At 39.3% G+C, this 23,900-nt stretch overlaps 1 protein-coding gene and 1 long non-coding RNA gene across 4 annotated transcripts in view; one reads left to right on the top strand and one right to left on the bottom strand.

The window, feature by feature from the left end:
- Window positions 1-23,900, bottom strand: part of DHX32 (DEAH-box helicase 32 (putative)) — a 44,786-nt gene that overhangs the window by 11,318 nt on the left and 9,568 nt on the right. The window contains exons 1-7 of one of the 2 annotated variants that reach the window (XM_045569243.1): window positions 22,092-22,156; window positions 19,754-20,212; window positions 16,082-16,275; window positions 9,947-10,319; window positions 5,156-5,401; window positions 3,436-3,535; window positions 3,189-3,347 (exon numbers count right to left, since the gene is read on the bottom strand). In XM_045569243.1, coding sequence (XP_045425199.1) covers window positions 3,189-3,347; window positions 3,436-3,535; window positions 5,156-5,401; window positions 9,947-10,319; window positions 16,082-16,275; window positions 19,754-20,035 — 1,354 coding nt within the window. In that variant the 5' untranslated portion in view covers window positions 20,036-20,212; window positions 22,092-22,156. Of the gene's footprint in view, window positions 1-3,188; window positions 3,348-3,435; window positions 3,536-5,155; window positions 5,402-9,946; window positions 10,320-16,081; window positions 16,276-19,753; window positions 20,213-22,091; window positions 22,157-23,900 lie in introns of those variants that run through there. The other variant, XM_045569242.1, reaches the window with a different exon arrangement.
- LOC123650400 lies at window positions 820-23,130 on the top strand. 2 transcript variants are annotated; one of them, XR_006739335.1, is made up of 5 exons: window positions 820-3,504; window positions 6,361-6,505; window positions 7,479-7,586; window positions 13,833-13,942; window positions 22,138-23,130. It is a non-coding gene; the product is annotated as an uncharacterized LOC123650400 (long non-coding RNA). The 2 variants fall into 2 exon arrangements; XR_006739334.1 differs by lacking the exon at window positions 22,138-23,130 and having other exon boundaries at window positions 13,833-14,383.

Raw genomic sequence — 23,900 nt, 5'->3', positions numbered from 1 at the left:
CCTAAGCAAAATCTTGAGTTTCCAGTGACTTACAAGCAAGCACATGTATTTCTCTAGCATACTCACAAACTAGACTTCTAGTGTGGTAAATACTATTCTAGAAAGTCCTGATCGACTGATTTAAGAATCATCTGGTGAAAGAGCTGCACCATCAGCACAGGTGACGCCACTGCAGAGTCTTCGCTGCCTCTGCTCGCCCCCGCCAACACGGGCCTCCTTGGCCCTGACTTCCCTTCCTGAGCTTTCCCCTGTTTTCTTGAGGCCTTTGTCTTGTTGAACATGCTATGCCTCGCAGTTTGTGTTTGGGTTCATTTTTCTTTCCATAATCCAAAGAACCACCACCATCATAGAACCACCAGAATGAGTCCTGCACCTGAATACAAAGATGGCATCTGGTCTAGTCTGGTACATTGTGGCTAGTTTTTCTCCAAATCCCTGTCTAGGTACCACTGCCTTCCAGGGTAACAGCAGTCTCAGACCATCTGTTTCCACTGAAGTGGTCAGTCGGTCCGGAGCTTCCTGACCAGATGGACAGTGACTGTCATTCAGAATGGAGGTCAATCTTCAGGCAGCCAAGGAAGAAAAAAAAACAAAACTGATTTTTTAAAAAAGAGATCCAGATCAAGGGAATTCAATTAATAGCCTGTAGCCTAGTTATGCCAAATTCATTTTCACATGGTTCATGCATTCTGAAAAGGGTAACAAGTTTGCTGCATTTGCGTATTTCAATTATAAGTTGAATTAAATGCAGCAGCTGCAAGCATCTTTTTTTTTTGTTTCCAAAACGATGAGTCAGAGTTAATCCACAGTTATGTTTTTCCCCAGCACAGCAGAAAATAGTTATGTGTGTATTGTCAGGAGACAAAAATAAATTGTCACCCTAACCCTTTTGTCCCCCAGTTATCAGCTTTAAGCCTCATAGAGTGAGCAGCACATAGGGAAAACATCGAGAGAACTCAGAAATTCTACTGCACTGCTGTGGTTTGCTTTCAAACTTCTTTGGTGTCATCAAACTGCCTTTTCTTCCCCCTGCATTTCTAGTCTGCCAAACATCTACTGTCCTCAGCAAGAAGATGCCCAGGAAATCAACAGGGGGGGACTGGAGGAGCAATTTTCAAAAATAAAACGTTTCTTGGTGGGGCTCTGGACATACCACCCCAAAATATGACTGGAAGAGACCAGAATATGCCACCCCAAAATAGGCCTCTTTGGCTATTTTGAGCTGGTTATTCTGAGAAACTGTAAACACAGGAGTAGCTCTGAAAAGCTGTCATTTTATAAAAGAAATTTATATCTTTCACATAAAAGAAGCACTTTGTGGCTTCTCTGTGGCATATTTGAGTTACCAGCATCATTACTCTTGTGTGTTGGGGCAATTATTAAGTAACATAGGGTGACCTGAACACAAGCACTGTGATGCCACCTCAGTTGGTCTGATAACCCAGGTGGCCACACAGTAAATAACGGGCGGGGAGCATAGATAGCACGGCTGTGCTGGATAACGGAAGGATCCACATCCTGGGTGGGACGGAGCAGGACAGCACGAGATTTTATCACGCTGTTCAGAATGGTGTACACTTTAAAACTTAGGAATTGCCACAGAATGCAAAACTTTGGATAAGGGGGGAACTACTGTACTTTAAATCAGGATCATTTACACAGAGACTCAAGCGTCCACTTAAGCTTTCATGAAGTTGAGCCGAGAGTGAGAAAACAAAGCAGCTTTTCCAAAGGTAACCAGGGCCTTGACGTGGGTGGCGGGAAGGACACTGACTCCAAAACCTCAGTGCCTCTGGCCTTGGGACCAGAGCCCTGGCCAGGCCTCAGGGGCAGGGCCGAGGGGTGGAACTGAGCGAACCGTATTCCCTGGTGTGTGCTCCTGGGCCCTGGTGACTGGGCTCCACCAGGAGCAGCTGAAAAGGAGCTGAGGTGCCCTGCGCTGGCTCAGGGGGAAGGGCCATCATCAGAGAACTTTCAGAGGGAAAAGAAGGCACAGTAACCAGGAAAGGTTCTTCCGGACTACATTTAAGCCAGTGGGGCTCGGGTCTGTTTTAAGGAGACAGAGTGGGTAGGATGACTCTGCAACCCCACTGTCAGGGTTTCAAGTTAACTGTCTCTGTGCAAGTTACCTAATTTCTGTGTGACTCAGTCTCCTCAGATGTAAAATGGAGCAAATAATAGCATTACCTCTCAGGGTTATTGCAAGTATTAAATGACTTAATGCATCAGCCAAGACCATGTAAATGTTATTGTTCTCGTTATTCCTGAGAGAAGAGGCAGGTATTTAAACGGACAAGAATGGGCCTGGATACTGTGTCCAGAGTTGAAGAACTATTTGCCCACCAGACAGGATGAGAACTGGGAATGTGGAAGAAACCACAAGGTTAAGGAGACACAGTTGTGGTTTCTTTCCTGAGCACGTGGCATCACTTTGCCCTGCAGCTTTGGCAGCTGTCACCCAGGTAGAGGCTGCCTGCCCTCATGTCTCCTTAGCCTGTGAGTCAGCATTCTGGGGGCTTTTAGTGAAGATGCCAGCCACAGGCACAACAGAGCTTCCAAGAAGGCGTGGTGCCAGCGGGGAGAGAGCCAGAGTCTCGCCTAGGGCAGAGGGCTGTCTGCAGTGTGCTCATTAGAAGAAGACAGTCCCTATGAGAAAAGGTCGGATTGTCCTGGTAAAGTCTCAGTCCTAACTTTAAAATCCTTACCTCTCCGTCACATAAAAGTCTGACTTAAATTACAAAGGAGTAACATTCTAGTGGATTTGTGGATTTCCCCCAGGTGATAGTATATAATTCATAAGGAAGGACTGTTTGCCTACAAACATCTCTTCCCAGAAACTCCAAGCTGCAGAGAATTCTACGTTCACTGTCTGTTGATTCACCATCATACCTGCCTATGCCACTATCCCTCCCTCCTATGTCTGCTGGCTTGGCCCAGTCCCCCTGTGCTCCTGTGTCCAAGGTCAGACAAGTTTCTACTGTCAGAACAACAGATATTTCCCAGGCTTTTTTTTTTTTATACCTTCAGAGAATTTTTACCTCTAATGGGAAAAATGCTTCATTCCAAACTAACTCCTCATGTTTGCTTGCACTGCCAAGTGCCACCTGCTCTTAAGACTGGAAACGGGCAAGAGGAAAGGAGGGAAGCGTCTGCCTGCATGCCCTGCTGACCCGCGAGCACAAAGCTACCTGGCCTGTTCATGAAGTCACAGTGGCCTAGGCCTGCGATGTCTATCCTCTTCATAAAGAGCACCATGCTCGTTAGGTTGGCTTCCTGCATTTCTGCTGGCTTGAGAGGCCTCATGTCTTTGGAGGCAAATTCTTCAGTGTATAGACAGAACAGTTTTCCTATGAGAAACCAAGAAAAACGGCTTTAATATTTCTGTGTTGCCTTCACATGCGAATTGACATTTAGTTTCCGTGTCCACCGTGCTACCTGAAGAAGATGAACCAAGGATTTGCTTGCGGATCTCTGCTTGGCTTTGGCTGATGGGCTGCATGACGAGTGAGTTTGCTCTTATTCTAGGGTTGTACACCTTCACATGGAAAGACAGCATCGTTAGCATGAGATACTCAACACTGTAGGCTCACTGGGCTGTTTGCAGTACTTTACTTCATGAAATGCTCTGCTACAGACTCATTTTCTTTGTACAATATTTATTATTATTTCATTTGCCTTAAAATACAAACTGTAAGTGCTTTGATAAACGGATTTAAAGGTTGTCTGCTTTTATTGTAGCTTCAGTAACTATGGGACCTCTGTACCACCCGCTGAAATTCTAGTGTTACCACTTCCCCGAGCACTGTACTGGCAAATGACAACACATCCTCACATGCCACATGCAGGAAAAGCTTCTCACCTGATAGTGCTGTGTTTCCTTTTATTCGAATCAACTGTGATCTCAGTGGTCTTACTTTTATAACAAATACTGAGACTTTCCAGTCATAACAGCTAACACAAAAACTGCATATGGCATTAGCAGTGATTTTTCTTTTTTTTTGAGACAGAGTCTTGCTCGGTTGCCCTGGGTAGAGTGCCATGGCATCATCATAGCTCACTGCAACCTCAGACTCCTGGGCTCAAGTGAATCTCCTGCCTCAGCCTCGAGAGTAGCTGGGACTACAGGTGTATGCCATGATGCCCAGCTGATTTTTCTATTTTTAATTGATAGAGACGGGAATCTCCTCTTGCTCAGGCTGGTCTCGAACTCCTGAGCTCAAGCAATCCTCCCAGCTTGGCCTCTCAGACTGCTAGGATTACAGGCATGAGCCACCATACCCAGCCAATGGTGATTTTTCTTGTGAGTGATCTACAGGGGTGAGTGACACCCCTGAGTTCTCCGAATGGTGGACTAATTCAATCGAGTTCAACTCTAATTCGTTCTAAAAGGAACCCTCCTAACTGTTGAGACTGCTCCGTCATACTAAGACAAGGATATTTAGGAGGCTCATAGTCTCCTGGAGGGATAAAATTACTCAACATCTCCTAATGGTAAATGAATTAATATTTGGTGGGCTCCTTTCAAATCTCAAATGCTATGGTTTCTGAAGTCCCAGTGTCTTTGAGAGTTTGAGATGCCTCATTTTCATTTTTTCTAATATTTTAATTTAAAGGTAATGATAAAAACAATATATATTTTTTAAAAATTTAGGATAAAAGTTTTATCATGTCAATTATAAGCCAAAATCTGCTAAAATTAAAGTCAGTGTACATGAAACTAATTTCTGGTAAATTCCCTGGGGCAAGATGCTAATTACATCGATAAAGGGGTTACAAAAAAATATCAATGGATGTACATAAGAGATTAATTTAGGAGTCAAATAATTTGTTTTGCTAGTACCTTAGGTGAAAGAAAAAAATACAAGGAGAACCACTACCTTTATTTTTAGTTGTGGAGTCTTTCCTCAAAACTTTCTCCTTTGGCACATCAATAAATTTAATTAATTTCCAGACTACCAACAGGCTATTGAAAGACAGTAGCATGTGATCTAGACTTTTGATACTGGTTGCGATTCTTCTTCTTTGCACACGTGACCAAATTCAAAGAATCCCCAGGTCACACAGTCCATCCTCACTTTATAGTAAAATGGCAGGAACCCAAGAAATGGGGGTGACAATTATTAGCAGTCTATTTAACCTACTCGATAATAATTACCTTTCTTCTTTCTATGCCCACATCAATAACAAACTTGACTGAGTTGCTCCAGATCAAAGACTCTCCAGAGCTAGTAGTTAACACCACTCTTCTTTGATAAACTTGGCATCTTTTTTCTGTATCATCAATTGGCTTGAACAAGGTACATTTCTCTTTTGGATATAAAGGAACAACCACCAGTTCTCCAAGGTCTGGGTTTAAGTTAGATCCTTCTTGGTAGACAATTTCATAGGCTTTTTCAATATCCTTAAGTATAAAAAATAACATCATCTATAAGAATCAAGTGCAATACAAACAACTTCATTACTTTAAAAAAATGTCTGAATTAAATAAAATTTTAGGCAATACTATACAGGGAAATGTGTACAGGGAAAGAAATGCCTATGTTGTTGTCATGTGTATCTTTAAATAAGGAAAAAACATGTAACTAAATGAGAAAATTTCTTTGGGGAAGTTAAATATAACTTATAAACAATTTCATTGCTTTTAGTCCAAAATGGTTTTCCTCTTGTGAAATGTACTGTCTTTGCCTTTATGTATTTATCTTGCTATTTTTCTAGCTTGATACAATTTCTCATATCCATTAACAATGACAGCTAAACAAAAGTTATTCTCACATCAATGATGATGCATCACTGTACTTTAATGGTGGCAGAACTAAGGATTATGCATCACTAGATTTCCTACAAAAGTACACATACAAACATACTCCACAATCAGGATCTCTATCTGGGTCATTCTAAAAATTATTTTGACCATTTGGCACTTAAAAATAACAAAAATGCAATAAAGTAGGCAGGAAATAGTTACTGCTATTTAAATCTTTGCATGATTCAGGCATTTAGAAATATCCTTTTAAAATGTTTTACTGTCAAATATCTTGGGGGAAAAAGTCAATTATTTTTCATAAAACTACATACGAGTAATTGGCAAAAACACTCAAAAGGTAAGGCATTTAGATAGTATTTTTTCATTTCTCAAGTCACTAGTTTTTTAGAACCTCATACAAAATAAATGTCACTTAATGTAATTTTTGTCCTTTTTATTTTTCCAAAATTTCTGCCTTCTTAAGGACCTAATAAACTACCCAATGGAAGAAGTCCCATTTAATTTCATTAGATTTCATGAAACATTTAAGTAAAAAACAATGACTTCCCATGATCATTATAGTTTTTAAGACTCGATTTTATCCTCCATTTCCCTAGCTCCCATCTCCTTCCTTGCCATAGCACTTGTAGAATGGGATTGGATTAACTCAAGGGTTTGCAGGCGGTCTCGCAGACCTGGCGAGCAGTTTTCAAGTGCTTCCTCATCTGCCGCGAGCTGGGTTCCACGCCAGCAGTCACACAGGTATGTTCCCTTGCTCACATTTCCCTTTCCTGCACACGGTTGGTTTACTTGGGGCAGATTTTGTAACAAACAGTATGACTGTTGATCATAATGAATGAAAATTTGCCAGTTGGCATAATCAGAACAAAATTATTCCTCCATTTTTATAATTTTGATCACCTCATTCTACCTCACACATCACGTGAGGGTAACTTAGACATGAAAAGGAAAAGAACGAGCACTTGGGCTGTGTGCCCCTGAGCCTGCTGCTGTGGGGCCTTACAAGGCGTCCCTCCTTCCTCCCGGACGGCTCCAGCGGGCCAACTTCTCACAGGTGTCACCTAGCAGATAACCTGCATTTGGAAGGGGTTTAAGTGAACTTTCAAATTGTACTGAAACATTTACTCTTATTCTCTTAGAATACTTTTGAAAAAGTAATTGGGCCACTAATTTTTTATTTTCTTCTAATTGCTAAAACTTTTTAGTTGTAGGTGGATTCTTTTTCAGTCCAATGCTTTCCCAATTGAGCTATTTTGGCTGCCTTGTAGGTTGTTTCTAATGTTGAATTTTGTTCCAAATATGGAGAAAAAAAGAATAAAAAAAACTTCAGAAGGAAAAAAGCATACCTGATAAAGGGCTTTGTGGCTATAATCTTCAGAATTTGAGGGAAAAAGCTTAAAATATGCATCTGGTGCTTCACATGTTTTGTTTAGTCTTTTCTTTGATTCTTAATGTATACAGTTCATTTATGTAAATGAGATTTACCTATAAATACCTGCACAGCTATGGACAACAGCAACACCCACTGAAGGAAGATAGCTAGCAGATAGCCAGAAAAATGAAAGACCCACAATTACATAGAACATTTCCCAGCAAAACCTCCAACCTCATGACACCTTTGTGATAGCTTATTATTGCACAAAAATTTGGCTAGATAGTATTATAAATCTCAACTTATGTTTTCTATGTAATTCATTTCACTTTTTGTTTTCAGGTTAAAAGATGGTTGAGTAACAAGGAACAACACACTATAAACATTGAGGGCTGTAAGTCTCAATGAAGACGGGGCAGCCTGTGAATGATGGGGATTAAGTCACAGCAGGTGGGCTGAGCAAGTGGTTAGAGAACATGTGAAACACCTGATGTGAATGCCATTACAGGCTGTTTCAGAATACTTCTGCAATTTAAAATGCATCTCTTAAAAAATGACAATTAGTACATTTCTATTAGATTGTGTGGGTTTGTTTTCATATGATATTTAAGTGCTATGGTAGGTTTTAGAGTTTTATGTTGAAATCAAGAAAGCTTCAATTGGCATAGGGGAAAAATGATCAATAGCTGTTTGCATGGATTTCAGAACAAGATAAATCTTTCCAAGAGACAAATTCCAAGGCCATAAGAGGGGAATATCTTAACTGTGGGTCCTGATAAAAGTAGCAAAAAAGAAAAGCCCAACAGTGTATTGAACTGTGTTCAGCTTGTTAGGTGGTAGGTGGGGTAAGGAAAACCAGATAACACCTGTGGAATTTGGGGCTGAATTATGAGAGAAAAAACTGATTCCGCTGTCTGGTCAAGTCAGCAGAATCCCAGGGGCTGGTTTGCCGCCCCACGCGTGGGGCAGATCTGCTGCTGGGCCCCGGACAGTGAGGAGCTCACCCACAGAGTCGGTGCTGGGCCTGGTTCCAGCAGCAGCACCCAGCATTGCCAGAGGCTCGGAATTGCAACCCCCCCTGTAGCTTTCATGGCAGTCTCACTTTTAAGATTTTAATACTCTGCAAGACTGATGGTTTCTGAATAGGAAATGCCTTTCCAGCTTGACTTCATGGGAGATCATATACCTTTCTAAGTTCTGTGGATTTTATAGTTTTTCTCTACTACCATTCTCAAGACAAATGTATCTTCTAAAGTCTGACAGTTCAAAAGTCACTATACCACAAATTATAGTTTATATTAAACTTATAAGAATAAACACTCTAAGACCACCAGGCCCCAATTCTGTTATAAGCATTATTTTCTAAAAATCCATTTTGGAATTTTTGCTTCCTCTGACTTGAAAGATTACTACCTTTTTTTTTTCTTTTTTTTGGCAGAAGTACATGTCCTGTTTTTCACCTAGCAATTCTGACTCTCAAATATTTTAGATGTCTAGTTTTGCCATTCTTCCTTTCCTTAGGTTTCACTCACTTATTCTGAGAATCTCTAATCATTTTATTACTTTCCTCTAAACTTTCTTAAATATCTTGATTCATGCAGGATTGGGGAGTATAATAGAATAAATTACTATAATAGGTAGAAGATTTACTATTCAAGAGAATGTATATCATCTATAGCAAAAAAATGGTAAATATGCTGTGGTTATACATTTAAGATTCCAAATTACTTTAAGTAATTTAGAAACTGATAGAATTTAAGTTGTAAGAAAACTGTCTAAAGTTCCCAAAGCCGGGAGGATCAGTCATCCTTTATGCTTTGAATATAAAGCAGAATGCTTCTGAAAGTACTTCTACAAGCAAGTGGGTACTTAGGAAAGGCTCTTGTAGGGAGCTGAGGTGCTTGTCTTTGTTCAGCTGATGGCTCAGCCTGTATCAAACGATTTTCTGTTTACTTCTGTTTAATCACTAGAACCACTCTCCATTTGGGTCATGGCCTAAAAACTAGTGCTTTCACTTTCTGAGAGAGAAGATGGGAAGGGGAAAAAAGGCCAGGCAATTAGTCTCCAAGAAGAAAAGCCTAATTCTGGAGATCCTGGAGGCTTTTAGATTCAGCCAACAGAGTAGTGGAAAAAAAAGTAGGCCCAGTGTAGCTGCGATTAAAAAAAAAGCAACCCCAAATGGCACCTTGGCTGTAGGAAAGCAGTAACAGAATGCAAATGATGTTCAATTGTACTTTTGAAGAGATGTTTTCAAGAAACCTGAGTGAAAATTTTTCTCATTCATCTTTTAAGCAAAGGAGCCACAGTCGAGGGAGATGGCCTTCTGGGTGTGCTATAAACTATATATATGTTCTGCTTCATACTCCACTGACTATTGCAGAAATATTTGGGGGAAATTTTTGATGTTCACCAACAAATGCACCTGGTCATGAGGGAGGCGGCCGAGAGTGTTCCGGGAGGTGGCGTGTGTCTACTGTACTAAGAGACGACAATTCACACCAAGCATGAGTAGAACCAGCTCTGCACTGGTGTAGCCCCTATCTGGCCTGAGGCTGGGGAAGGAAGTTGGCTCTAGAGATCATTTTTAGAAACTCCTCAAGATGCCTCACCCATTCTTTGTTTTCAGAACAACATGTGATTTGAGAAACACTTCCTTGTTGTCCTTTCAGCACAGGTTTTATTTAATGAGGTGTGATGAAACCAAATATTTAAACAGTTAATTAGCAAACTGAAACCTGTATGTTAGTTATTAAAAGCTTCCCCAGTGAAATACCTTATTACTCTGTTAGGTTAGAATATTACTTACTTACTTGTTCACAGGCCAGAAAGACTACAATGTCACCCTTCTCACCCGAGTGGTGAATTTCAAAGATAAGGTGTAAAATAGACTCAAAAGGATCCTTTTGAGCCCCACTAAGGTACACAACCTCCACAGGGTGCTTATTTTTCACTTCTATGAGAGGCACGTTTCCATAATAAGAACTGAGTTTGCTGATCAGATGAGGTGAGGAGTTAATTATAAGCTTCAGTTCTGGTCTTGCTATTAAGACATCTTTAAGGAGTCCAAGTAACACATCAGTTGCAATGCTTCTTTCATGAACATCATCTAAGATGATGGCCCCATAGCTACCCAAAAAAGGATTGGACATCATTTCTCTTTGCAACATATCATCAGTACAATACCTATAAAGAAGAAACATTAAAGTTAGAATATTCTATGAAAAGACATGCAGAAAACTTCGAACAACAAAAATGCCTTTCCTATGGCCTTTTCTCTAAATCAGTGATTCTAAATTTTTGCTGGGGCCAAGATTCCTAAAATCTACAAACTTATAACACAGCAAAACACACATAAACAAAATGTACACCCAGTTTGTGTATGTTCATGGACCCCCCAGAGACCATCATTGAACCCTAGGTTAAAGACTTCTGCCTAAATGTTTATTACAAATATTAACAAGAGCTGTATTTCACATTTGCTCTGAGCTTTATAAACAAAGAGTAGTATCATAAAACACCCTTGTCAGATAAGCTTTTTTCCCCTCTGTTTCATCCATGAAAGAATTTTGAGTAAGTGCATAGACTTTTCAAGGAAAAAATACAAGAATGGCCACCTGGTTCAGGTTCACAGCCCAGCCAGCCCACCTCGAGCACGGCTACTATCGAAATGCATTATGGAGATGATACCACCAAGATGTTAGCTTCAACCAAACAAAAGTATCTAAAAAGTAGCCACCGATTTAAGGGTAGCAAGCAAATTGGCTAGAATTCCTGGAGGGGTCATTAGTGATTTTAGTAGAATTTTCCAGTAGTTCTTGGGAACATATTTTTTTTTTTTTTAAAAACCCACCAGTTAGTCATTCACTTTCATGTAAATATCTTTCTGACACTATTTACATATTTACCTATATTATTGCTTAAAGAAAACAGTCCAATATATTTTCTACCCATTTAAGGTATTTAATTTTATTTATCCTTGTACATAGCAGTTCTGAGACTGCTGTCCTTTAGAAAGACCTGCCTTGCAAGGTTGGCCCTTGGATGGCATTTGGGAACTTAGATTTGGGGAGGATTCTTACCATTCTTACCATTCCCAGAACTAATAAAGAGTGGCTCATTGTGCCTGAACAATTTGTACAAGCAATATAGTTTATGTTGAACCACATTTTGGAACGCACTAGGCAGAGGGTGTCTATGTGACCATCCCCCAGTAAAAGTCCTGAGCACTGAGTCTCTGATGAGTTTCCCTGGTAGGATACCATTTCACAACTCGTGAAGCAATTAAGTGCATTCTGTGCAACTCCACTGCACAAGAACTCTTGGGAACTTGTGCCTGGTTTCCTCTGAACTTTATCCTACCCACTATTTCCCTTTTCTGATTTTGCTTTGTATCCTTTCACTGCAACAAATCTTACTTGTAAGTAAATTATTAATATATGCTGAATCCTACATATCCTCCTAGCAAATTATTGAACCTAGGGGTGGTCCTGGTTCCTGAACTAACCCCTTTCATGGTCCTCAATTAACTCCTTTTAAGGAGGAAAGAAAAGGAAGGAAACAAACATTTATTAAGCTCCTAGAGTGTGCCAGGAATTGTGCTGGTGCATACATTTTCTCATTTAACCTTCAGAATAAATCTTCAAGGTAGAGATTACTATCCCATTACCATTGCTCATTTATAAATGAAAAAACTGAGGTTCAGAAAAGTTAAGTACCCTGCCCAAGGTCATAAAGCCAGGGATAGAGTCAAGATTTAAAACCTGATGTCTGATGTCATTGTCAAATGATAAAGATTGTTTCCTTGGCCTCCATGGTTTTGGTGATAAGGTCCATGTTTTTCCTCTCTGCATCTTCATGAGATCAAAGTGTTTGCTCTATGCCTTTCTTTCTTTCTTTTTTTTTTTTTTTTTTTGAGACAGAGTCTCACTTTCTTGCCTGGGCTAGAGTGAGTGCCGTGGCATCAGCCTAGCTCACAGCAACCTCAGACTCCTGGGCTTAAGCGATCCTACTGCCTCAGCCTCCCGAGTAGCTGGGACTACAGGCATGAGCCACCATGCCTGGCTAATTTTTTTTTTTTTTTGTATATATATTTTTAGTTGGCCAGATAATTTCTTTCTATTTTTAGTAGAGACGGGGTCTCACTCTTGCTCAGGCTGGTCTCGAACTCCTGACCTCGAGCGATCCACCCGCCTCGGCCTCCCAGAGCTAGGATTACAGGCGTGAGCCACCGCGCCCGGCCTATGCCTTTCTTTTCATACACGTTCTTATCCTGTGTCTTGCCAAATGAGCAGTGGTAAATTGTTGATCACTCCTTTTCTCACACTTAAAAAATATCCTGAATGCTACACCATTATATTTTGTGCAAGATGCAAACAAACAGATGCAGTTGAAATCTAGCTTTCAGATCACCTTTTGCTGAGGTTAATTAGTATGCTATAATGATATAAGTGACTATTGCCTCTCATCTCAAAACAAATTATTTTAATCTATGCTACTTCCTTAATGTTAGAAGTTAAATCTCTGTTCTCTTTTCAGCAAAACTCGTCTAAGCACTGATCATATAGGAAGCTATGCTCCCCATAAGGTGGAGGAGGTGTATGTGTTATATAAATATACATAGGCTTAATTAAAGAGAGAGAAGACAGTGACTGACTTAAAACTCTACTAGACTCTGCAAACAAGGTCTGGCCTTCCAGATGATTATATAATTCTAAGGGAATCATAAAGGCTTATTCCTAAATACTATACAAATCTCCATTTTTTCTACATAACACAAAGATATATTTCTTACCTTTGTGTTAATAAGATATTGTGTGTACAATGCTTTAAAAAGTACTGTTACTGATAACTATGTAAAAAATATATACAATGCCAAGGTTTCAGGAAATGCAGTTTATATTTTAAATTCCTAAGACTAAATTTCTAAAAGCTAAGAATACAATAAAATGTCTTAAAGTTTTATTAATTTTAATATTTTATAAAGTTATATATATTGAGTTTGATCTTAATGAAAATTTGAGAACATAACTTTTCAGTTCTCAAAACTGAAAAGATCACTATTTGAAATCTGAGTCACTTCAAGATATCTTGACATGCAGTTTGGAAAGACTATTTTAGGTATGTAATATTCAGGTATTCACTGGTTCAAAAAAAGCCAGGAAAAAAAGCTTAAAGAAGTAAATTGTTATATATAGTATAAAAAAAATGGTAGTAGGCATAAAGACAGCCTTACTAATTGCCTATTATGTTTCTGATAGATTAGATATTAGGAGTTACAAAGAAACTGGAAGACAATATCAAATATAGAACATCCCCTTCTATGATCAATAAACCTTAAATCCTCTGATTTAAATAGCTATTTGATCTGAGATTATTCAAAATTTTGGCTAACATGCCTCTCCAGGAAAATGAATCTGGTTCTAAGTATAATTCTAAAAATATAAGTATAATTCTAAGTATAAAAATTGCTGCCACATACATACACTGTGGATCAGTCACATGTATTAACTCATTCAGTCCTTGCAGCAACCCTCTGAGAAGTATATGAATCATCCACATTTTACAGATGAGGAGACTTAGGTACAGAGAGGTTACGTGACTGGAACAAGGTTACACCCATTTTACAGCCACGTTGCCTCCTCGTCAGAGCACAGAACACCAGGAAGAAAATAAGGTGTTGCTTTCTTTTATCCCTAGGGAGATTTTTCAATAGTTGGGGCCTCTTTCCTGCAACTCAAACCAAGAATACAGGAGAATATCTGCTGACTCTATGCTGATTCGGAGGGAATGTCATGGTGGAAAAGAAGGTAAAATGTCCCAGCAACAAGAGTAATTGTAAAGTATAGATATGAAAACAATGAGAAAACAAGGCAGCCCAACAGGGGCAGAAAGAAACAGGACCTGCTATGGCCAAAGCAGGCAGCTAATTGCCACCTGTCTCCAAAGACACCCTTGCACTTCAGCCCACCTCACCTGACGCTATTGTCCATGTTAAGAAACAAATGCTACACACAGATCAAAACTAAAAATACTTTAATGTAAATTGTAGTTCTTCCTTTGGCTGTCAGAATTGAATGCTTGGGTTTTTCACTAAAGAACAACCCCATGAAAGCCAAGGCTAACACGTGATAGATGTTTACAGGTGAGGCAAGTCTTTGACCTACTCTGATAACATTATTGTATTTCCCCCACAATTATTTGTCCTTGTGGCTTTCTCAAAAAAAATTAGAAAATATATAAACCTGATTCAATGTCAATTAAGATAAAAACTGTTGTAATATTTCATTTTAAGCCTTACTATATCCAAGAGTCCTTTCCAAAGGATTTTCAAAGTCTAGATGGTATTAAAGATATAAAAATATACACATTTACTTTAGAACCTAGTCAGCACGATCATTTAATTAAAACTCCAACAATTCAAAAGGCTATGCTAAAATGTAAAAAAATGTAAAAAAAGAATCTGCTAAGCTTAGGGATCCTTCACCCTTTCAGGGTTGTATGTCTTGTCCTGTCCAGCCCTTCAACTAGTATGTGAGTTCCTAAGAAGCAGGGAGGTTTTTATGTTTCTTTTGTACCACTCATGTACCATTTGCATAATAAGCAATTTATAAATATGTACTAACTTAATGACTCAGGGACATCATTGCTATAATAGCAGAAAGTAATGTGTCTTCAAGAAGTTCGAGTCAGAGTGCTGTTGGTCTAAAGATTGCCTATGGTTTGACACTAGCCTGAAGACTAATGTCCGGTATTTCTGAAGATAAACATTTGAGGAAAAGCAGCTTAGTACAAACCAAATGAGTCACCTGGGCTTTCTTAGTGGGAAGTTCAGAAAAAGCTAGCTGAGACAGGGCAAAACTCCTTTCTTCCATTATACAATTTACTGAACATCCTCCATGGGACCAGCACATCAGACTCTAGAGATATAAATATGCAAAAACCATGGCTGCCCTGTTATACTAAAGCAGAGCTTCCCAAATGGTGCACCATGGCACGCTGGCATGCCACACAAATGGCTTACACAGGTGCAGAAAAACTGATCCCTAGATACTTACTCCTCGGCTCCTGGAGAGGTGAGGCAGCACCTGGGCAGCTTAAGCCCATTTCCTGGAGGTACTATACAGATACTATCACTTTCTATGAGGGCTGTGACTTAAAACTGCTTGAGAAGCACTGGCCAGAGCAGCGATTTTTCCAATTTCTTTTTCTTGTCTTTTTCCTTCTTTGTATCAAGTTCTTGGAACTCCTTGTTCAAAGAAAATCTTACAATGAAGCTAAACACTAAAAAGAGATACCACAACTTGTCGTAGCCAGAGAGAAGGCTCCTTGGGCCCCATAAGACTCTGAAAAGTACAGTTTGAAAAACACTGCTCTAAATTGCTGCGATGGAGGTTGACACTAAGTTTTACGGAAGCCTACCAGAGCGTTTTCTCATATATATTACTGGAGCATCAGGGAAGCCTTCCTGGAGTAGGTGATCCCTACACTAAGTCTTGACCGACTAGGAAGGATCAGCCATGTGCAGAAGAGGCCCCCAGGCATTCCAAACACAGAGTGGCAGGTCTAAAGGCACAGAGGTATGGAAGCGTGAAACACACAGAGAGCTCCAGGTGTCCCTGTGGCTGGCACATGGGCAATGATGTGGACCCAGCATGAAGCAGAGCTCTAGAAACACACACTTGAAGGTTTTGGGGGGCCAAATTAACAAGTCATAACTTCTTCCTGAGGATTATGGGAGTCATGGAAGAAGTTTAGACAAGGAATCTCTGATAATGCCAGTGTGGGAAAACAACTGGTGTATGTCAGGCTGCTAACAGAGAGACCAGTTATTATTACACAGCATAGATGCTTAACATGTAGAATGCCAAGAATAATGCTCTTTTAGGATTATAGAACTCAAGTCAAGAGTTATCAGCCGGGGGCAGATGAAACCCCTTAAAACCAACCTCAGGATTGTTTCACTGGTGCAGCAGTTTTCGAAAGGGATCACGTAGCCAACTTCATGACCAATGTTAACATCCATTTCGTCCGCTACCCGCAAGGCAAGCTGGACCGCAGTCTGCTTGTGGACCTGTGTGCATATCACGCCCCCGTGCTGGTAGTGGATGGAAAGGCAATATTCAGCGCACCACTGCGGAACCTTTAACAGGGAAAAATGAGACAGGATCAGCAGGGTTCATCTTATAAATGACTCTTTTCATTAGTGAATCACCAGTGTGCTGTATTACATCTTATTTAGTGAAACTCTGAACAATCTGCATTTACCCACTGAGTTATTACTGGTAAATAAAGTTAAGAATAAACAAGAGATAGCAGGGACTGCGAAAGTTTGACTTCCAGACAAAAAAGGCAGATAAAGGCAAAATGAAACAAATATTTTTAACCTAACTGTGTTTCTAAAAAGACTAATGTATTTATAGATTATTATTTTCTTTCTGGTTATAAAAAAGTCTCATCAAAAATATGGCTTCTGGCATCAGCTACTGTGTTTTAAGCAATGCAAATTATTGATAGAATTTAGATTCTTAAAAAAGTGACTCAAAAATGAAAGCTTTTACATTTAAATGTAAATGATTCTAACAAATATCCAGATAAGCCCACTTAACATTTCTCTGGTAATGAAAAATACAATATACTGGTAATTTATCACCTAAATACAATTAAAAATAAATCCAGTGAGATAATTAACAAACACATCTAGATTTAGAAACAGTCAATTCCAAGCAAGACCACTCTTGAGCCATTTTATTTTAAAAATCCTTTTATCTAAAATATGAATCAACTGATTTTTATCAAGTTCAATTGTGTAAGAATTATTATAGCAGAAAGTACTGAATTCATTTGTATACTATAATCCTAAGGCACTGTTAATAAATTATGCTTTGTTACATGCATTTTAAAAATAAATTATTCTAAGAGTGTTTTTAATAGACCTAAGGCATTTTTTAAAAGTTGTAACATTTCTAATTATCTTGAGGTCTGCTATTTACTATACTCATTCTAGAATTCTTAGATTTTATGTAGACTGTGAATTCCCAATGATTAAAAGTGCAAATGCACTTCCTCCATTTTAAGATAGGTGTCAGCCTTGTCAACAGGCCGAAAATTATTAGTAATTATTTATTCAACGCCTACTTTGTTCTAAGAAAGATGAAACTTTAAGATACTGCACTCAGGAAATCTGGAATTATGGCAAGACCCAGGAAATAATAAGGAGCCTAAGGGACTTAGGAGTTGTGGGCCTGGTTTGCCACTAATCTGTTCCATGTAAATCACAATTTGTCTAAGCTTTAGTTTTCTTACCTGTAAAATGAATGGGTTGAATGGATAAGAATTACCCTTCAAGTCTGAGCTCCTGTGTCTTTTCTCTATAAGACTTCCTGTGACTCCCTAAGCATTAGGTCCTGCAGTTTACTGTGGCAGGTATCACACTCCCTGTGGTTGCTTGTCTATTCCTAGCACCCCCTCAACCTGGCCTCCTACGACATTATGAGCTTTGAGAGCAGAGACCTATTTCTCTGTCTGGATCACCAAATAATCTCAGTAAATATTTGTTGAATGAACAAATTCATTTCTTATACTTTCTAGAAATATTTTCAAATTCTATGTATTCTATCTTAAATTGTTTCACAATCACTGGATCATCTAACTATGAATTTACATGAAGTTTTTTCTCCCTTATTCCTTAGCAAGTAATTTTTTATTCTTGCCAAATCCTGACTTTTTAAATTTAAATCTTTACTTTAAAAAATTTTTAAATCCTTCATGTCAGGGTCCCTAGCTAAGACCTCAACATCGTTCATGTGAAAAGCTGTACTGAAGCCACTAGTTCGACTCTTTTTCTCCCCACTGCGTGGGCAGATCCTTACTGCACATGTGTGGTTCCTGTTTGTCTCCATTACGTAACAGAGGACCTGACACATGGTAAGGATAATAAATATTTGGGCGGGTAGATGGATAAGGACATCATAATCATTGAAAAGAAGGGAGAGAACAGCTGGGGCTCAGGACTAAGCACGGGAGAGAAGTAATAAAACCATGGGGCAATTATTACAAAGGAAGAATAAGAAGTACCCACTAACAGACTAATTATGCATATCAAAACAAATATTCCATGACATCTAACTTAAAATACCAGGGTAATTATATAATTAACAAGAACAGGAAATTAGAAAGTAAAATAAAATGAATAAATGAAGCTAAATAGTGGCATAAAGTTCTTTTGGGGGAAGTGAGGAGTTAGGAGCGGGGGGGGGGGGGAGGGAGACGCCCTTTGGGAGAGTCAGGAAGATGGTCAGCATTAGGGCAGGTTATCTTGACGGGAGGACATCCAGGTATAGCTATCCTGAGATCAACTGAAAAACAGGCCAGGCGCCAGGGAGAGGTCAGAGCTAGAGGCAGGCATGGCAGCCTCAGAGTTTCAGAGCTGGAAGACACGAAGGCCAGCACCTGCATGTTATACATGAGGAAATAGACTTAGAGGGGCGATGTGTCCAAGGTCATACTGCCAGTGGACAGCACGGCCAGAGCCTATCCATGCCTTCCAGTTTCTCAGCCACTGTGGTTTCCATCGCGCCACAGTTGCTCCAAGCATCTTTATATTATACGAAGGTAGCAATTGAAGCCATGAAAGTCTCAGGAAGTCAGCATTTGTAATACTCTTTCTAGTCTAACGGAAGTGTCAGGGGACGGTACTGTGACAGTAAGCACTGTTTTACATTGCCAGAATTGTTGCTGAAATAACACTATCCAGTTTCCTAAAACATTTGGATGTGCTCAATCTGGTTATTATTCTAAGGTCTAGGATGGCTGTTTTCAAACTCTAGAATTCTACATGCTTCCAATGATTATGGGCCATGTTGTTTGTTATAACAATAATTCATCATAACAAAGAACAAATCATAATAAACCCTTGATACTGGCAGCTACAAATTAGATTAAAAAAAAAATCTATAAATGCTCACTGCCCAGGCTGCTGCCACAGAGCTCACTAACCTAACGGTTCTGAGTGCTGCCCGGTTTGTGAATCATTCTTTGCTCAAATAAACTCTTTAAAATTTTAATATGCCTAGGTTTATCATTTAACAACCCTGATTCTTTCCCCCATCTCAGACCTCAGAGTGTATGGCTCCAGGCCTGGATTATATTTGGTCACTCAGTTCTTTCTTGTAGTCAGGAAAATAAGAATTTCCCTGTGCTTCTGAATGTTGGTAGCTTAGCCAGCTTCACCAACGGGCACAGCCGTATATCCTGATATTAGACCACCGGGCGTGGAAACACAGTGCTTAATCCTCAAATCTGTGATGGGCAAATAATAGCTGTCATAGCTTTTAAAATATAATATGCAAATGGAAATACTCTGAATAATTTTATACTATTCGAGAGATAATTCTGTGGTAAAAACAATTTCCACGTGAGTGCTGTTAACTTATTCAACTAGTATTCATAAAATTAGGTCAGTGATTTAATTGTTGAACCTGAATTGCTAGTGCTCTCTTTTGCTTTTTGTTTTAGATATTATTGTTATTAGAACATTATGCTGTGACATGTAATTATTTCAGTAATCATAAAAAAAGATTGACACCTAAAGCAGATGATTTTTTGTAGTGGCTACTCACCTGAGAGCTCTTGCCACATTTAGCATCTCCTGAAATGATCACAATTTGACTTTGAAGCAGATTCTCCATAAAGGAGTATTTTTCTTTCCAGATAGGAAGATCTTCTCTTTCTTTCAGAAGTTTATAATAACGTGATGAATATGGCAATCCATCAAAAGGGTTAAGTTCTAGATCCTCACAGGCCAAAACCCCTTCCTCATCCCCATCGCTGGAATCAAGGGACTCAGGAAAATACCGTTTTTCAGAGGAAGAGTTTGAAAATTCCAGTTCTTCTTCTTCCATATTGTCCAACAGTGAGCTTAGGCAGCTGACATTCCACAATTAAGTTTCTCCTGTCAATAACCCATTGCAAGCAGGGTTTAAAAGCTCATTATACAAACTCAGATGTCCCAGTCTCTGAGACTTCAGTTCAAGGTTTCAGCAGGCTAAATTCCTCATTGTAAATGCTCAGGAATTATGCTAAAAATCAAACAAAAAAAATAAAAAAGAAAGGAAAATTAGACAAACATATAGGAATTTAAAAAGAAAAAGTATAGGCATTCAAAAGAGAAGCATTGTTTTTTCTGTTAACCGGTTACTGCCTGTCATTTCTGCTGCTTGTTTAAAAGAACAGGAATAATTTAGGCTAGCTTTTAAATTAATTGGCTGGCCGGGCGCGGTGGCTCACGCCTGTAATCCTAGCTCTGGGAGGCCGAGGCAGGTGGATCGCTCGAGGTCAGGAGTTCGAGACCAGCCTGAGCAAGAGTGAGACCCCGTCTCTACTAAAAATAGAAAGAAATTATCTGGCCAACTAAAAATATATATACAAAAAAAAATTAGCCGGGCATGGTGGCTCATGCCTGTAGTCCCAGCTACTCGGGAGGCTGAGGCGGTAGGATCGCTTAAGCCCAGGAGTCTGAGGTTGCTGTGCGCTAGGCTGACGCCACGGCACTCACTCTAGCCCGGGCAACAAAGTGAGACTCTGTCTCAAAAAAAAAAAAAAAAAAATAAAAAAATAAATAAATAAATAAATAAATTAATTGGCTGGAATTTTTTCCTGGCCAGTTCAGAAAACGATTCCACACTGGGCCTGTGCTCTTGTATTATTTCTTTCCATCTGTGGTTATGGCTAGCCTTATTAATAAAGGTCTTTTAATTAAATCAGAAATCTCCAGGATATTTCTTGAGATTCCTGGGTCTTGAGCTCAACTTATCTAAGAGCCAATAAGAGGCAACTTTTAATTTAAATGAAGAAGAGAGATCACCTAAGAAAGGGCAAGATTTATACCCATAACTTAGTCCCTACAGGTCAGGTAATCTAATCACTAGTGATTTTAAAAGAAAAATATATATAATTAGTATTGCTGGAAATGAGGCCTTTTTTACATTAACCAAGTGAAAATTAAAAAGAACAAGTCATAAAATACAGTTCATGATATTCTGTAATTTATTACTTTTTCTACAACACCCAGTTTACCTTAACCATTGCTTTAGGTTAAGAGTTAGTGGGCTAGTTCCTAATTAGTAAGGGACAAGAGAAGCTCTCTCTCCACTGGCCAAGCTCAACTCCAGGGGAAGTCAATCACCCAAGAAACATCTCTGAGGGTCTTCTAAGGCTGAGATTAATAAACTAGGCCCTAGACATACACATAAAGGATATTTCAAGGGTGGGAGCAAGAACAGGACACAAATTTTAAAAACTCACATACAAATAAGCTAACACGAGGGAGAAACTAACAACCAGAGAGGGAAAAGGACTTTTTAGCTCTTTGCAGGTAGAGTTCTTAAAAATTCATTCTGAAAGCCATTGTTTCAAAATTAAAATAGAATTATAAAGGCATGATGACACAAATGGTGTAATATGGATTTATTTTGGAACTCTTCACTGTCTGTATAGGGTGAGAGCAGATCCACAGAATAGCTCCAGAAAACACAGTAGCTTGAGATCACAGGACAACTCTGAGAAAGTATCCAAGAACAGAAAATTCTACTGCTTCAGAGAAGTTAAAATTTAATTTCATATTTAATTTTTCTTTTGTTCTGATTAGAATATCTTCAAGGATTCTCATCCTACGTGTAAATTAGATTGCTATTACAACCAATGATTGCCGCAGGTACTATATCTTAACTGTTTTACCTTTAAAAAAAAAAGTACAGCTATTACTTTTACCAAATATAAATATTTTTCTTAATTTATAATACCCGCTAAGAGTGTAGTAGTCTTGTAATTACAGTAAAATCTTACTTTTGAACCTTCAGGGAATAGTCACATTTTCTGAATAGTCCTCTTTCTAGAAAACTAAGACTTACCCAGCCCCTTCACCACACATTGCATAATGTATACAAATACGTTACCCACTTCTCTGTTATGGTGAAACTAAAGATGGCCACGGATTCTTTGCCAGTGCTCCAATGGAGAGGTGGAGTCTGTTTCCTCTCCCCTTGAATCTGAGCTGATCTGTAACTCACTGTGACCAAAAGAATGCGGGAAAGTGACGCTGAATCACTTCTAAGGTATTCCCATGCCTGAAACACCCCCCCTTGGAACCAGCTGTCATCCTGTGAAACGCCCAAGCCCAGACCACTAGGAAGAAACCAAAGCTGAATTTCCAGTCGACAGCAGCACAAGCCTCCAAAATGTGAATGAGCTGTCAAAGATCCTCCAGCCCAGTGGAGCCTCCAGATCACTGCAACCCCAGCCAGCACCACACTGGGCAGAGCAGCACCCACACAAGGCCACTGGACTCAAAGAATCATCAGAGATAATAAATGGTTACTTTTGTAAGCTAGTAATTTCCAGAGGGGTTTGTCTTACAGCAACAGATAACTGAACTTTAACCTTCTTAAATAAAATACACTCAAAATTTAATGTCCTCTTCACGACTCAGGGAACTGCTACATCACTTACCACAACAGAATGATGTCCTCACATTTCCCTGAAGTGTACAGGGGCCAAAGACCAGACTGCTGCCGGGGAGCCCTGCCTTCCTCCAGGGGTTCACTAGCCACGTCACACGGTGGTCGGCATGCTTACTCTGTGAGGCTCTCCCCTGCTTTTCTAACCTGCTCTCCTACCTGGACCATCAGAAGCCAGACAGGCTTGTTTGACAGGAATATTTGCAAAGGTTGAGTCCACAAAGGACTCTACATTGAATCCGATGAATCCGAGGGGCAAAGCTATGAAGTTCATAGACTTCAGAACATCTATTTTGACTACTCAGAGGGACTTTTTGCTGACAGATGGTTTGGATTTCAGATTTGGAGGGTGGAGTGGCTGAAACCCAACTAGAGGCTGAGTTTGGGGCCCACCGACTCCAATGATATTTGCATACCTCCACTCATTCATCCTGCAACTAGGGTGAACCATCTTGATTTTTTTTAAGAGGAAATTAAATATATACAAGAGATCTGTGTCTTGGTGCCTTTGGCAAATTTAATAGTACCAACTTAAAGAAGGAAAAACAAATAATATGGTATAGGTCATATGTCACTCAAAATAAAATTTAAAAATTGTTTGACATCAGTATAAACTACATTCCACTACAAGAAATTTAAACCTAAAAGATTGGCATTTGCTGCTCTTGAAAGGTATCCTACAGGTATATACTAAACTGCATAATTTGTCAAGGACTGCCCTTTGAATGAATCTATTGCAACTCTTAAATGAGCATCCATGAAAATAACACATAGGTAATTAGCCGACAACCTTAACAAGACAGAATCAGAAGTCAATGTGAGATGAAGTTTTGTCTTAGTCATTTAAATGTATTTGGCCTTGGTCCAGTACTTGCAGAAATATAGTTCATAGAAATGGCAGGACAAAGTTTGTAAGAGATTAAGTGCAGCATTACTGTGAAATTTGTCCTGAGTAACTTTTTATGTTTCACTGTTCGATGCTTCTCGTTTGCTTTTTTCTCTGTGTAATTCAATATATGTACATACTTCATCCCTATTAAATTCTCAAATGTACAATTTTAGCACTTTGCAGAGATCTAGGAGTTTCCCAACACATAGTCCCTGGACCTCTTCCCTTTTCTCTCTACAGGGCCTGGGTGGTCTCATCTAGTCTCATGGCTTTAGTGCCATCCATAGGTAGACATATGGATTTACATGTTCTTAGGATCTGCTCTCCCAAACTCTAATCTTCTGTATTCAACTACCTACTTAT

This window comes from Lemur catta, chromosome 14 (assembly GCF_020740605.2).
Source record: "Lemur catta isolate mLemCat1 chromosome 14, mLemCat1.pri, whole genome shotgun sequence".
Taxonomy (NCBI): Eukaryota; Metazoa; Chordata; class Mammalia; order Primates; family Lemuridae; genus Lemur; species Lemur catta.
This window is presented reverse-complemented; position numbering and strand designations above follow the sequence as displayed.